The sequence below is a fragment of the Crotalus tigris genome, unplaced genomic scaffold (genome assembly GCF_016545835.1).
Source record: "Crotalus tigris isolate CLP2741 ecotype Arizona unplaced genomic scaffold, ASM1654583v1 scf7180000019553.37968852642:3898890, whole genome shotgun sequence".
In the NCBI taxonomy this organism is placed as follows: domain Eukaryota; kingdom Metazoa; phylum Chordata; class Lepidosauria; order Squamata; family Viperidae; genus Crotalus; species Crotalus tigris.
The window spans coordinates 396,255-411,942 of NW_024097591.1; the positions used below are offsets into that span (position 1 = coordinate 396,255).

Genomic DNA, 15,688 nt, shown 5'->3' on the forward strand with positions numbered 1-15,688 from the left:
GGGGGGAGAGAGAAAGAGTGGGAAAAGAGAGAAAGAAAGGGGGAAGAGAGAGAGAGAAAGAAAGAAAGACAAAGAGAGAGAAGAGAGAAATAGATGAAGAAAGAGACAGACACAAAGAGAGTGAGACGAGAGAGGGGGGGAGAGAGAAATAGTGGGAAAAAGAGAAAGAAAAAGAAAGGGAGAAGAGAGAGAGAGAAAGAGAGACAGAGAAATGGCTGTCTAGACTCTTCTTAAAAACTTCCACTGATGAGGGAGGGAGGGAGGAAGGAAGGAAGGAAGGAAGGAAGGAAAAAAAGTAGCAGAACAATAGAGTTGGAAGGGACCTTGGAGGTCATCCAGTCCAACCCCCTGCTCAGGCAGGAGACCCACCATTTCAGAGAAATGGCTGTCTAGACTTTTCTTAAAAACTTCCAGTGATGAATGAGGAAGGAAGGAAGGAAGGAACAAAATAACAGAGTTGGAAGGGATCTTGGAGGTCATCTAGTCCAACCCCTTGCCCAGGCAGGAAACCCTAGAGTAGAGCATTTCAGACAATTGTTTATCCAATCTTCCACTGTTGGAGCATCTACAACTTCTGGAGGCCAGGCGTTCCACTGGTTAATTGTTCTCAATGTCGGCTCATTGTTCTCAGGGTCTCGCCCTGAGATGCTACAACCCTTGTAAATCCTTATCGGTTGCCAAGTGCCCAAATTTTGATCCACACAATCACCAGGATGTTGCAATGGTCGTAAAGTGTGACTTGTGAGGACCGATCACAAGTCCTTCCCCCCCCCCCGTGTCGTCTGTAACTTCAAACGGTCACAAAACAAACAGTTGTAAGTCCAGGACTACCTGTCTTGTTTTTTTTTTTTCTGGGACTTACCCAGAAAAGAGTCAGAAAAATTTTAATCAAAGAACGCGCAAGAGGCCAGCCTGAACGTTTGAATCCTTCCAAGGAGGCCAAAATGAGAATTAGAACTGGAGTTAAGAGGGGGGGGAAAAAAACCAAAAAACCACCCAAATGGCGCAAGTACATAAAATGTCTGTTTTATTCACAAGTCAAAAGCCTTTGATCATCTCCATTTGTGCAGAAAAACAAGGGAGGGTGACATTCTTTTCATGTTTAGAAGGACTTCAGCCTTCTGAGTTTTGTTTTGTTTTAATGGTGGGAAGAAAGATTGGATATTTCCCCCCCCCCCTGTATTTTTGGAGGGGTTTGACAGTTTACCAGAGAGCTTACGAGCAGAAGAAAAAATATTGTTGTTTTTAATTGCTTGCTTGAGATAGGCTCTCTGCATAAGCTAAATTCCTTTAGCTTTGATCTCTTGCTGCTTCCCCCCCCTTTCTCTCTCCCTCAGTTTCCCTTTTTGAGCAGCTTTGATTGGGCAACTGCCTCCTAACATGGATGCACTGGGCTGTGTAGCTCTTTTTTTGATTATCTGCTATCAAGGTGTTCTTAACTCCGAGTGACCACTTAGTCCTAGGCAGATTTTTAAAAAAATCCATGAAGATTTGTTCCCAGCTTGGTCTTTTAGCTTTTCAAGGTTATCCCCATCACTCCGTAATTTGTTCCTGTTTTTTTTTTCTATCTCTTTCTTTCCAATCTTTCTCAATATTAGTACGTGGCTCTTAGAACAGAGAAAAACTGAGATTTCTCCATCCATCTCGGCTAACCTAGATTGGTTAAAAATTTCAGAGTAATCGTTGCTTTGCTATCAATAAAAAGGGGTCGGTTGGGGATGGAAGGAAAAATTTGGTCTGGGCTGTTTATGGCTCCCTCGGTTAGAGAATAAACTCATGTTTGGGATTTGTGCCATGCTTTTTGCATCATAACATAATCGAGGAGGCTGGGTCCACCAGCATGCTAAGCAGTGGCGGAATTCAAATATGTGAATAACCGGTTTTTCTGTTTGGATGCTGCTTCCGGAAGTCCATTCTGGGCCTGGGCAACAAAAAAAACAGCTACCGTTTCTGCCGAACTGGTGCGAACTGGCTGAATCCCACCACTGAGGCTAAGGCATTAGCTTGGTTGGTTAAAACTAGCCATGCTTAGCTATTTGTGCAACAGTGGGGAGGGAGGAAGAAAAGAAGAGACAGATGGAGGGAGAAAGCGGGAGTGGGAAGGAAGGAGGGAGGGAGGGAGGGAGGGAGGAAGAAGGGAAGGAAGGAAGGAGTGTCGATGGAAGGGAAGAAGGGAGAGAGGAAGGAAGGAGTGGATGGAGGGGAAGAAGGGAGAGAGGAAGGAGTGTGGATGGAAGGGAAGAAGGGAGAGAGAAAGGAAGGAAGGAGTGTGGATGGAGGGGAAGAAAGAAGGAAGGGAGGGAAGGAAGGAAGGAAGGAAGGAAGAAGAGAAGGAAGGAAGGAGTGTGGATGGAAGGGAAGAAGGGAGTGAGGAAGGAAGAAGGGAAGGAAAGAGTGTGGGTGGAAGGGAAGGAGGGAGGGAGGGAGGAAGGGATGACCGTGGGGATAAGTCACATTTTTCAACTTCGAACAGTCACTAAATGAACTGTTGTAAGTTGGGGACTACCTTTATTTGAGTCTTTAGCAGAGGCATAGCACCCTGTAAAAAAATACCTGGGGGTGGGCAAACTGCCATTTCTGGGAGGCGCCTGGCACCCTACCCCAGAGGCCAGCCTGTGCCATCTGCCATTTTAATTCAGGGTCTGCCATCCCAGCCTCCCCCCCCCCACCTCCTGGCTGGGAGGAATGGCAGGAAGGAGTCAAGGGTCAACCCTTAAAGGTTTTCTACTAGTTGGTTTTTTATTTGGGGGTGGAGGGTGGGGGGAGATTATCTTCAACACGAGCTCCCTCTGGTGCCTGCTTTAGATTCCTCTTTTATCTTCTGATCATTTATCTTATTCCAGAAGGCATTGGAAGGAAATTGACCACTCTAATCTTACTCTTCCATTAAAAAAAAAAAAAATCAGATTTTTTTTTTGGAAGTGGGAGGGATTGCAAAGGAAAGGATTTTGAAGAAGCTTTTTATCTTGGAAAATAAAGGAAGTTTCCTGGATTAACTTCCCTTTCAGGAGCTTTATAAGGGCGCAAAGGATAACGGCAGTACATTCCTAAAATTTGCCTTGATTAGTTTATCCAGATTTTTTTTTGGGGGGGGCAGCGCTGATTTAAAACAAGAGATTTAAAGATTTAAAAGGAGGGGAAGGAAGGAATTACCCACGGAGAAGGGCAAGGGGGGGAAATGAGGGAAGGAAGACACAGGTGTAGGTTAAATAAGAACGATGCCTTCACTGGCCACAGCAAAGTAGTATTTATATTATTTTATTTTAATTTATTTATAGTAGTATTTATTTATTTTATTTTTTATTTTTATTTATTTATAGCAGTATTTATTTTATTTTATTTTTTATTTTATTTATTTATAGTAACATTTATTTTATTTTTTATTTTTTTATTTATAGTCGTTTTTATTTATTTATTTACAGCAGTATTTATTTTATTTTATTTATTTATTTACAGCAGTATTTATTTTATTTTTTATTTTATTTATTTATAGTAGTATTTTATTTATTTATTTATTTGTAGTAGTTTTTACTTTATTTTTTATTTTATTTTTATTTATAGAGGAAATCTTTCATTCATATTATTAATCAATATTGAATTAATAATCAAGGTTTAAAATGTCATATTTTTTCCTTTCTTCGCTCTAGCCAATCAGCGGCTCAGAAATTCAATTTTTTTTTTTCCCCTCCCGCCCCCCTCGCCGGCGGAACTAGAGTTAAAGGGCGGGGCTTAGGGAAAGGGGCGGAACGAGGCCAAGAACACGAGCGCGCATGCGCGCGCCTCCGCTCCCTCTACTACCTGTTTGTGTCCGGGCTAACCCTCCGCGCTTTCCCGCTCTTTTCGCCTTCCCTTTCCCCGCCCCTCGCCCCGTTCTCCTCCCGTCTGTTATCGCCTCCGCGCACGCGTTCGAGGAGAGGCGCCGCCTGCTCTTCCGCCCTCTCCTTTGCCCTTACGCCGCGCTGCGCAGGCGCGGGCGGCCTCGCGCTTGCCGTCGCGTCACGTTCCCCGCCCTTGGGGGTCATTGCGCAGGCGCGGTAGCTTCGTAGCCCTCTCGGGTCACGCATCATTGGGGAGGCTGTGGGGGGCTCGCGGTCGCCGTCACCATGGGGGTAAGGGGGGGTGAGAGAGGGAGAGAGCAGGGTTGGAGCCGGAGAGAGGGGAGGAATGGCGAGGGGGACAAAATTTGGGGAGGGGGCCACCAAGGGGGGAACTCGGTAACGGTGAGGGGCTTGAGAAGGGTCAGCATTGGGGGGGGGATTTGAGGTCATGGGGTTAAGAAGCCTGGCCTGGGGGCGAGAAAGGAGGGAGGCCCAGGCTGTAAATTGGGGAGGGGGCTGGGGGGGAAGAAAATGAAAAACGGGGGAGGGTTTCAGTGTATCCATTCATGGATGGGGGAGGGAACTAACGTGTAAACAGCAGCAGAAGAGACGCGTGTCTGCATTTATTCGTCTGATTTACCTGGCTGCCCACCACGTACATAGGACCCCGTATCGGTTAGGAGTGGAAACGGGTGTGGGGGGGAGGCTTTGGGTCTTAACGTTTTTAAATATCCAGCAGAGTTTGAGAGGGGAAAAAAAAACGTTTAAAAGTCTTTGGAGTGACTTCTCCCACTTCCTGGCTTCCAGGGGGTGCTAGACTACAGTTCCCATCCTCCACAGCCAAAGGGGGGCATCTCACAAAGTCAAGGGATTGGTATGGGGTGAGCTGGAAGGGATGGTCATGAAAAGAGGATATTGGAGATTTTACTTACACAAATACACATACATACATATCTGTAAAAATACGACTCCCGGGCATAATTATGAATAGAATAAATAATATGCGATCACCAGGAGAGTTTAAGTAAGAAAAATACTTTACTAAATGCAGCTTTTAGTAAAGTATTTTTCTTACCTAAACTCTCCTGGTGATCGCATATTATTTATTCTATTCATACATACATATATATGTACATATAAATGTACATGTATATACATATATACACACACACATATATATACATATACACACACATATATACATACATATAAATATGCATGTATATGCATATACACAGACACACACACACGTTAAATTTGGATTGCTGACAGTTAAAGGGAAGCTGATACAGCTATTTCTTCCTCCCATATAGCTATTTCTTCCTCCCATATTTGGGCTGACCGGGTGCATCATAAAACACACACGCGTATAAATATATATGAATATACATACACACACACATATATATACTTACACATACATATACACATACACTGCATGTATATATGTGAAGTCCATATTTGTTTTATCTTTACCCTGCCTTTAGTAACTTTACAAATCACTCAAGGCAGAGAACATGCTAATACTCCTTCCTCCTCGTATTTTCCCCACCACAAGAACCCTGTGAGGTGGGGTGGGCTGAGAGAGAGATGGGGGAACCGACCCAAAGTCACCCAGCCAGTTTTTATGCCTAAGGCAGGAGTAGAACTCACTGTATCCTCGTTTCTAGCCTTATGCCTTAACTCCTAGACCAAACTGCCTTTGTAAAACTTGGAATCTGTACTGTGGAAGAAGTCTTCATAGATGGGGAACTGTTCAGTTCTGTTTGTGTGTTGTGTCTTAGCATTTCAACCCTCCTGGTTGCAGAGGAAATCCAGCAAAGGGAAGGAGAAGAAGCAGAAACGGTTGGAGGAACGGGCAGCCATGGACGCTGTCTGTGCCAAGGTTGAAGCAGCAAATAAAGTGAGTATTTTTCCCCTCTTTATTATTTTATGATGCCAATTATGTCTCATCTTTCAGCTTCTCCCAACACCCTTGCGGCTGCAAAAAAAAAAATACCACGTGTAAAACTAAATTAATAAAAGTTAAAATCTGCAGAACGATGGAGTGCAGAGGTGTCCAACTTGGGGCAGCTTTAAGCCTTGTAGACTTCAACTCCCAGAATTCCACAGCTAGCTGGGGAATTCTGGGAACTGAAGCCCACAAGTCTGAAAGTTTGCCCAAGTTGGACACCCTTGATGTAGTGATTGGAAAGAAAACTCAGCTTCCAGTTCTTGAAACTTACCACCTCTATCCTGAAACTTACTGAACGGCTTTACCCCAAGAATTGCATAATATAGAAATTGCACAAAGTGTGTGTGGGGGGGAAACTTCCCTTATAGCAGGGGTGTCAAACTCAATTTCATTGAGGGCCGCATCAGCATTGTGGTTGCCCTCGGGGGGGGGGGCAGGGTGGGTGTGGATGGAGTGGGTGTGGCCTACTGGGTGGGCATGGCCAGCTCTACATCGTTCACGTCAAGGTTGCCTGTGGGGACCTGGGCAGGAGTGGGACAGATCTGAGGGTCTCTGGCAGAAGGGGATGGGACCGGGGCAAGCGCCAAGACATGATCCTCAAAGGGTGACCCCTCCCCAGCATGCACCCAGGGGGCAGGGGCCACACAGCAGGGGCTGGTTCCTTGCTGTTTCTAGATAGCCTTGTGGAGCGAAGACTGAATGCGTTTCAGCATAGATGGCCACCACAAAATTGTACATTGGTTCCCAGCCGGTCTGGGCCAGGGCCAAGGCAGCGGGGGCCGTTCCCTCACTGTTTCCAGGATGGCTTTGCGGGCCACATGAAACCACTTTGCGGGCCTTATGTTTGACGTGTCTGCCTTATAGGCTTCCACAACTTTTGGAGACAAGCCATTCCGCAGATTAATTGTTCCCATTGTCAGAAAATCTCTCCTTATTTCTTAGATCTCTCCTTGATTAGGTTTCCATCCCTTGCTTCTTGTTGGTTTGGAGAAGACCCACCTCTTCCTTGTGGCAGCCCCTCAGATACAGGACAAGTGCTTGATCGCTCTTCCGACACCAACTTTTTAGTTTGTCTTAATGCCTTTCTTTCTTTCTACAGCTCGGAGACCCTTTAGAAGCTTTTCCCGTGTTCAAGAAATACGACAGAAACGGGTCAGTAAAAAAGCCCGATGTCCTTTTTTTTTTGGAGGCGAGAGATTCGAACTCGGGCCTCTCCCTCTGCGACAAATAATTGCAAAGCGTCGCTCTTGTCCTTTACCTGTCATCGCAGTTTGACAGGATTTAACTGGGCAATGCTTCATTTCCACAAATTATTTATTTTTATATTTATTTCTTTTAGAAAAATGTATATAGCCGCCTACTCGCTCACAGCGGCTTTGGGGGGGGGCATGCAAACAATAAGAAGCAGTGTATTGAAAAAATTAAAATTAAAAAAGCCCCAGTATAAATAAAAAAAATGATAACCCCACCCACCTCCTGATAATAATAATAATAATGATAAAGTTGGAAGGCACCTTGGAGGTCATCTAGTCCAACCCCCTGCCCAGAAAGGAAACACTATAGTACCATTTCAGACAAAGGGCTGTCCAGTCTCTTCTTAAAAACTTCCAGGGTTGGAGCATTCACCGCTTCTGAAGGCAGGTTGTTCCACTGGTTAATTGTTCTCACTGTCAGGAAGTTTCTCCTTAGTTCTAGGTTGCTTCTCTCCTTGGTTAGTTTCCACCCGTTGCTTCTTGTCCTGCCTTCAGGGGCTTTAGAGAATAGCTTGACTCCCTCTTCTTTGGGGCAGCCCTTGAGATACTGGAACGCTGCTATCATGTCCCCCCTCATCCTTCTCTTCGTTAAACTAGACATACCCAATTCCAGCAACCGTTCTTTATATATTTTATTATCCAGCCCCCTGATCATCTTTGTTGCTCTTCTTTGTCCTCTTTCTAGAGTCTCAGCATCTTTTTTACATTGTGGTGACCAAAACTGGATGCAGTATTCCAAGTGTGGCCTTACCAAGGCAATGTAAAGTGGTATTAATATTCCAATTAATAAATAATCCTGATTATGTCTTGTTTTTTTTTCTTCCTTTCGCTCTTTTGTAACAGGCTGAATGTTTCCATCGAGTGCAAACGGGTCTCCAGCTTGGAACCGGCTACTCTGGACTGGGCCTTTGAGCTGACTAAAACGAACATGCAGACCTTGTAAGGGCCCTAAAGATACCCAGGAATAATAATGGGAGGCCGTTGGGCAGCCATGACCAACAATTGCGGCATGAGCAAAAGCTGGTTCAATCTCGCCCTCTCTGCTTCAGGAGCCCAAATGTTCAGTTGGCAAGAGGGGGAAAAAAAAATTTCTCAGTAGTACAGGTGGTCCTTCACTTACAATGCTTTGCTTAGTGACCGTTTTAAGTTACAGCAGCGCTGAAAAAGTGACTTTTGACTCCTTTTCACACTTAGGACCGTCGCAGCATCCCTGGAGTCATGTGATCAAAATTCGGACGCTTGGCAACTGACTCGTATTTATGACGGTCGTGGCATTCGCCTGGGTCACGCGATCCCTTTTGGTTCACTTAACTACTGTGGCAAGAAAAGTTATAAACTTTTCGCTTAATAGCTGTCTCGCTTATTAGTTGCGAAGTCGTGTCCGACCCATCGCGACCCCATGGACAACGTTCCTCCAAGCCTTCCTGTCCTCTACCATCTTCTGGAGTCCATTGAAGCTCACGCCTCCTGCTTCAGGGACTCCATCCAGCCCCCTCCTTCTCTGTCGTCTCCTTCTATTGCCCTCAATCTTTCCCAGCATCAGGCCCTTCTCCAGTGAGTCCTTCCTTCTCATTAGGTGGCCAAAGGATTTGAGTTTCAACTTCAGGATCTGGCCTTCTAAAGAGCAGTCAGGGTTGATCTCCTCTAGGACTGACCGGTTGGATCGCCTTGCAGTCCAGGGGACTCGCAGGAGTCTTCTCCAGCACCAGAGTTCAAAGGCCTCCATTCTTTGGCGCTCGGCCTTTCTTACGGTCCAACTTTCACAGCCGTACATTGCAACTGGGAAAACCATGACCTTGACTATACCCACTTTTGTTGGCAGGGTGACGTCTCTGCTTTTGTGTAGGCTGTCTAGATTTGGCATAGCGTTCCTCCCCAGGAGCAGGCATCTTTTAATTTCTTGGCTCACTTAGCAACAGAAATTTTGGGCTCAGTTGCGGTTGTAAGTCGAGGACTACCTGTACAAGGATCAGTTGTAAGTCATTTTTCATCGTTGTAACTTGCAACGGTCAGTAAATGAACGATTGCTGGTCAGGGATTATCTGCAGTGACTATATGGAGAACCTGGGCACAGAGACCCTTCTGAAAAAGATCATTACAGAAGGATTCCCAATCTCCCTGGACAGAAGGTTGTTGATCCTACCCTGAAGGACGTTCTCATTTCTTTTTTTTTTTTTTCCCTGTCCTCCTTCAAAGGTACGAGCAGAGCGAGTGGGGGTGGAAAGACCGGGAAAAACGGGACGAAATGACCGATGACCGGGCTTGGTACTTAATCGCTTTGGAAAACGGTTCCCTTCCGGTGGCGTTCTCGCACTTCCGCTTTGATGTCGAATACGGAGAGGAAGTTCTCTATTGGTAGGGCTTCCCACTTTCAATTTTGGCCACTGGATTGCCGGCTTGGTCAGGCAGGAAGGCCCGATAAACAAGAGCAGAATAGCAATAGCATTTAGACTCATATACAGCCCCATAAGACTTTACAACGCTCTCTGGGCCGTTTCCAATGTCAGCATTATTTGCATCTCCCCCCCCCCCCAACAATCTGAGTCCTCATTTTACCAACCTGGGAAGGATGGAAGACTGAGTCAACCTTGAGCCCAATGAGAATCAAACTGCTGGCAGTCGGCAAAGTTAGCCTGCAGTACTGCATTCTAAGCACTGCGCCACCACACCAGAAGAATAGAATAAGAAATAAAATAAGACTAGAATAGAATAAAATTAGAATAGAATAGAAATAGAATAAGAAGAGAAGATAAGAAAATAAAATTAGAATTAGAATAAAATAGAATAAGAATAGAATAAAGAATAGAATAGAAATAGAATAGAATAATATAGAATAGAATAGAATAAAAATAGAATAGAATTAGAATTAGAATAGAATTGAATAGGAGTAAAATAGAATAGAATAAGAATAGAATAGAATAAAGAATAGAAGAAAAATAGTATCGAATAGAATAGGAGTAAAATAGAATAGAATAAGAATAAAATAGAATAAAGAATAGAATAGAAAAATAATAGAGCAGAAGAAAAATAGTATCGAATCAAATAGAATAGGAATAGAATAAGAATAGAATAGAATAAAGAATAGAATAGAAGAATATAGAATAGAATAGAAGAATAGAATAGCAAGTACTGGTGTCAAATTAAAACAAAAAATTGTTGATGACTCTGCTAGGATGTTGGTATTTGCCTGCTTATTTCTCTCTTTCTTCTCCTAGCTATGAAATACAGCTGGAGAGCAAAGCAAGAAGGAAAGGTCTCGGCAAGTTCCTCATTCAGATCCTGCAGCTTGTGGCAAACAGGTAGGGCTGTGCTGCCCCATCCTTTCTGAGCTAGAAACCGCCCTGATCTCACTGGAGGAGTCCTTGCGGATTTTACTCCGCTAGGCGTGGTCCGACTATAACGAGCCGGCGCTGTCCGAAGACATTTTCCGCCGTCACGTGGCCAGCAGGATGTCAGGGAGCGCTCTGACCTTCCCACTGAAGTGGTACCTATTTATCTGCTTGCATTTGCATGCTTTCAAGCTGGTAGCTTGGCAGGAGCTGAAGCAAGGACGGGAGCGTACCCCGTCACATGACTCTGGTCTCAAATCTGGGCTGCTGGCTTTCCAGCCGGCAAGCCCAGAGTCTTAATTGCTGAGCCACCCACTGGGGCAAACTTTATTGATGTTTAACAAAACTAACTCTCAACATTAAAATCTGATATTCCAGCCTGAATGTTACGGTTATTAACGTAGCCAGGGCAGGCTCAATATATTTCTCGTTTATTCTTTACTAAACAGACATCTCCACGGTTGACGTACTGATGAGGACATACAGTCCTGCATTTTTTACAGTCCTGCAGTCATAAGGACTAGAGCCACGATCCACAAGCAAAAGCAAGCACACTTAACACAGGGCAGACATATCAGAACACAAGATAATCACTCCCAGGCACGGATGCAGCCTTTGACACAAAAGCTTTGTTCCTGGTTTCTTATTGGAGCCTTCAAAATGCTTGGATTTTAAAACTTCTGCTTAAGCAATTAGTACCGGATTAGATTCGTTAAGATTTATAGTGCTGTGGGAATTAAAATTCAGTGGCAATAAGGTTTCATGTGCCAGATGAAAAGGGAATAGGATCATTCTTGGTTAAATACACTGAAGCGCGTTTAGTTTCTCCTTTCGTGTAGAACTAGACATTAATTCAAAAGGTGGAGTTTCTTAGGAACTCTGCTGAATTTTTTTTTTCTTGTTTTCCCGTCCTGTTTTCCTCTCAACCCGTTCTGAATTTGACTCTCCCTGACTTTTCTCAGCACACAGATGAAGAAAGTCATGTTGACGGTCTTCAAACACAATCACGGAGCCAACCAGTTCTTCAGAGACGCTTTGCAGTAAGTAAAAGATTTAATTCTTCTCTCTCGGCGAGGCAGAAAGAAGAAGGGGATGGCTGTATAATTGGGGTTTTAAACAAAATAGGGCATCGCCTCTTTGCTTAGATTAATTAGTTAAAATTACTTTGGCCAACAACTAGACCAGGGGTAGGCAACCTCGGCTCTTTTATGACGCATGGACTTCAGCTCCCAGAATCCCTGAGTCGGCTATGCTATGCTGACTCAGGAATTCTGGGAGTTGAAGTCCATGCGTCATAAAAGAGCCGAGGTGGCCTACCCCTGGACTAGACCATTTCCCCAGATACGATCCAACTTCTGTTGATAAAACACCAGCTGGAAGGTCCTGCTTTTTTTTTTTTTTTTAAATTTGTCCTGACCCTTTAGATTTGAAATAGACGATACCTCACCGAACGTGTCTGGCTGCTGTGGGGAAGACTGCTCCTACGAAATTCTCAGCCGAAGAACAAAATTTGGGGAGGGCCAGCAGGCCCACTTGGGCACTCCGTGTGGGGGCTGTTGCCACTGAGGGGCTCCGTGGCTCTCCGACAGACTGCGCCACTCTCCAGGTAGGCGTGCCTTCCTCGTGGCTTCTCTTGACCTGTCTCAATTCTGGCTGCGCTCCTGAGTCAAGAGGGACAGAACTCCTGTGTGTCGGGATTTGAGGTTTTCCTCCCATCGGAGATCCTTTAAATCGAAGCCGAGTCATACCTTTAGGGCTGATCTTGCTTACCTGCAGCCTCGAACCGAAGTGGGAATCTGCCAGATTTTCTTTCTTTCTTTCTTTCTTTCTTTCTTTCTTTCTTTCTTTCTTTCTTTCTTTCTTTCTTTCTTTCTTTCTTTCTCTCTCTCTCTCTCTCTCTCTCTCTCTCTCTCTCTCTCTCTCTCACTTTTTTTTTCCCCATGGAAAATTTATGAGGTTCCTGCCTAAAGCCGCTGATGAGAATAGTGGATGAAGGATAGACTTTGGGGATGGCAGATCAAGGCCACTGGTGACAGTTCTGTATTAATTTGGTTCCGGCTTCCCACTTTTGTTTTTGAATAGCTGCAAGACGTGCGTTCATAATTTTGCCAGATGACTCCGGTGGGTTTTAACAAGAACGCTTGCTTCCTTTAAACCAGTCCCTTGGCTGTGTGTTTCAAAGCAACTCTGGCTGTGTGGGCTGATAGGAGGAGGAGGAGGGATCCACAACAGATTTTTAGAACGGGATCCTAAGTAACCTGGTGCATCTGGTTAGACCTCCCTCCTTGTTCATTGGGGACAATATCGGCGTGAATGGATTACTCCGTGCAACCTGCTTTTGGTCAAGTCCTCAAATCTGGACCTTCAGCCTAACTAAGATTGTTTGATTTCCTCTTGGCCTACTGCATCGGAAACAACTCAAGAGTGGTTTTGTTGTCCCAAAGTCCCAGTAGAAGCAATTGTGCACGCGCAAAAAAAAAAAAAAATCAATTTCACCTGGGAGTTGTGTGTTGCTATTGTTCAGGAGACCCTATGGTCATTGGTTTTGGAATTAAAAACTGCAAGCATTACATTCCCCCATCAAAAGATACATTGGTTTCTTCACATCTTGATTTTCCTCAGATTTTTCCATTGATGGATTTCTCCCTCAAAAAAAAGGGGAAGGGGGTTGGTTGAGCATGTTGCGTGTGACCTGCAAAATGCTTTCCAATTTGAAGCTGAAATGACACTGTTGTATTTCTTGGTGTATCTAGTGGGTGTTTTGTTATCTCTTTTTTTTTTTTTTTTTTTTTTGCATTTTGGGGAAGTTTTGTTCCACGGAGCAAATTTTGAGATAACGACTCTTTTTAGCCAGTAACTTTTGCTGGAATCAAAGGGAACAACTCGGTTTATTTTTAAATGAAAAGATTCACTTTTTGTCTGTTTTCAAAATAAAGGCTCTGTTTGATCTCCAGCAGGTTGCAAGTGTATCTGTGTTCTCAAGGATAGCTTCCTTTGTAATGTATTTTGGGCCTCTTAGAGTGCTGGAATGCTCTGCTTTTTTAAAAAAACATAATAGAACATCTTCTATGTTGCATAATCGGAGATGTTTTTTCTCTCCTGTCTGAGTACTTATGTACGCACCACTTTATAAAAGTGGGGTCTGAGTACTTATGTACGCACCACTTTATAAAAGTGGGGTCTGAGTACTTATGTACACACCACTTTATAAAAAGTCACAGTTCCAAATGAAGAACCACAAATTCTGTTCTTTGTCGCCCTCCCAAGATGGTCAGGCCTGTTAAAAATGGGCATTTGAGTCTGCAAATGAGATGCAAGTAAAAAGATTTTTTTTTTAAGAGGTCCCTTTGTATGTTGAAAATAAGCTGTCTGTTGTGACTAAACATTTTCTTTTAAAAGTGCCTCCTGTAGCCACTGGTCATGCTTTTGTATTTTAAAATATTTTCCTGCCTTCATTAATGGGGAGCCTCTTTTTGTGTTGATTTCTGGCCAATTGAGGATTATAATAGTTAATAGAGTTTAAGAGGAAAATAGGGTTTTGGCCTGGAAATTGCATCTCTCTTTTCTACCTGTGGCCATTCCATTAGCTGTGGAAAGGAACTACAAAGTCCATGCTGGCTAGAGAATTCTGGGAGTAGGTCCACCCCTCTTAAAGCCTTCAGGTTGAGGAATTCTGGGAGTTGAAGTCCACTCATCTTAAAGCAGGCTGGCTGGGGAATTCTGGGAATTGAAGTTCACCCCTCTTAAAGCATGCTAGCTGGAGAATTCTGGGAATTGAAGTCCACCCCTCTTAAAGCAGGCTGGCTGGGAAATTCTGGGAGCTGAAGTCCACCCCTCTTCAAACGGGTCACGGTTGAGAGACATTGGCTTAGGTGATACGGTTGTGGCGAGCAGGGGCCTAGTCAAATCAATCGGTTACATCCAAACACAGTTTACTTTCTGGCAGAGTTGTTTAGAAAGCACTGCTGCTGTTGCTACCTGAGATATTGGAGAGGCCTTCTGGAATAAGCTAAAAACAAATGTTGAGCTAAGCAGAAGTTGACAAGTAGCCAAGCCGATTTTTGCCTGGTGATTGGGCTAGCCAGCCCTATGATTAGGTCATGACTCACTGTGTGGTCGGAGCCCAGGAAATTGGCTTAATTGAATAAACAGTGATTAGTTTCACTAGGGGCAGATGTATCAGGCAAACACAGCCGTAGCCTTATCTCCTGCACTGGCAGCTTCCTTTGTCTGGAAGCTGGAATATATCTGCCAGGGGTCCCGTTTTGCGGCTTAGCTGACAAAAAGTTAGGCTCTTGGTACCTCTAAGGCTGCCAGTAACGGGACTTAACATTTCGCCATCTTGCTCTTTGCCCCGGCTGTCTTTTTTTTTTTTAATTTTTAATACAGCCTCTGAATACTTTCATCAATGACATTGTCTCATCCCAGCAAGGGACGAACAGCCTTCATAAAGGTAATACTTGAAAACCGATGTCAGCTGTAAAAAGCCAAAGATTAGGGATCAGTTGTCAAGGTTGAGAAACACTGAGTTAGCAGAAATAAATGTCAGTTATCTGAGTATTCTGCTGAGACTTCCATTCAAAGATGCGCACACACACAAAGGCTGGACACAGCCAGGGTATTGCTAAGGCGGCTTGGCAAAGGAGCCTTTTATGGGTCTGATAGCCTGTGTGCCTGGCTGAGGGATTCTGGGAATTGAAGTCCACAGGTTATAAAGGAGCCACGGTTCCCCCCATCTCTGCTTTAAGACATGCCATGTGAAGAAACAGGGACCCTGGTGCAAGGCTCTTCAAACTCGGCCCTTGGATGACTTGCGGACTTCAACTCCCAGCGTGCCTGGCTGAGGAATTCTGGGAGTTGAAGTCCGCAAGTCATCCAAGGGCCAGGTTTGAAGAGCCCCGCCCCCAGGTGTTATTATTACTCAATTGTTTGCAGCTTTTTTGAGGGTTGGACTTAATCAAAAAGCAACTTTATTAAGGGGTTCCTGGGAGGGTTGGTGCAGGGGGGGGAACGCTTTAAAAAAGACACGCCCCCTCTTCCACACCCCCCCCCCCCCCAAAAAAAGGACCCCCAGCAGCTTTGCAAAAGCAGCCTCGGCGTCCCTGGCTGGGCAAGGGCGCACGTGGCGGAGGGGGCGTGTCCGGGGAAGTGACGTCAGCGCCCGAGAGCACGTGCGGCCCGTGTTGTGATGGCCTCACAACCGCCGGCATGGCGACGTCCCCCCCCCATTGTGGAGCCGGTGGGGGGGGGGCAGAGCCCTTTCCTCCTTCCTTCAACCCCCCCTCCCACCCCAGCGCTTAATTATCATCCGGGATGTTGCGGAGGGGGCGGCGG

The 15,688-nt window shown here is 44.9% G+C and overlaps 1 protein-coding gene across 2 annotated transcripts; it reads left to right on the plus strand.

The window, feature by feature from the left end:
* The first annotated feature begins 3,951 nt into the window (after positions 1-3,951).
* On the plus strand, positions 3,952-13,307 carry NAA40 (N-alpha-acetyltransferase 40, NatD catalytic subunit). 2 transcript variants are annotated; one of them, XM_039363469.1, is made up of 8 exons: positions 3,952-4,109; positions 5,603-5,721; positions 6,872-6,924; positions 7,869-7,964; positions 9,222-9,380; positions 10,241-10,324; positions 11,317-11,394; positions 11,779-13,307. In XM_039363469.1, exons 2-8 carry the CDS (start codon positions 5,683-5,685, stop codon positions 11,918-11,920), a joined length of 651 nt encoding a protein of 216 aa, XP_039219403.1. In that variant the 5' UTR covers positions 3,952-4,109; positions 5,603-5,682; the 3' UTR covers positions 11,921-13,307. The 2 variants fall into 2 exon arrangements, with proteins under 2 accessions (XP_039219403.1, XP_039219402.1); XM_039363468.1 differs by having other exon boundaries at positions 3,996-4,109; positions 5,626-5,721.
* Positions 13,308-15,688: the final 2,381 nt, after the last annotated feature.

What these genes read in the sequence shown, in the direction of transcription:
- NAA40 (XM_039363468.1), top strand. An exon ending in AAGAAATACGACAGAAACGG is followed by an intron (nt 6,925 to 7,868) that starts GTCAGTAAAAAA and finishes CTTTTGTAACAG; the next exon opens with GCTGAATGTTTCCATCGAGT. An exon ending in GGAGAGGAAGTTCTCTATTG is followed by an intron (nt 9,381 to 10,240) that starts GTAGGGCTTCCC and finishes TTCTTCTCCTAG; the next exon opens with CTATGAAATACAGCTGGAGA.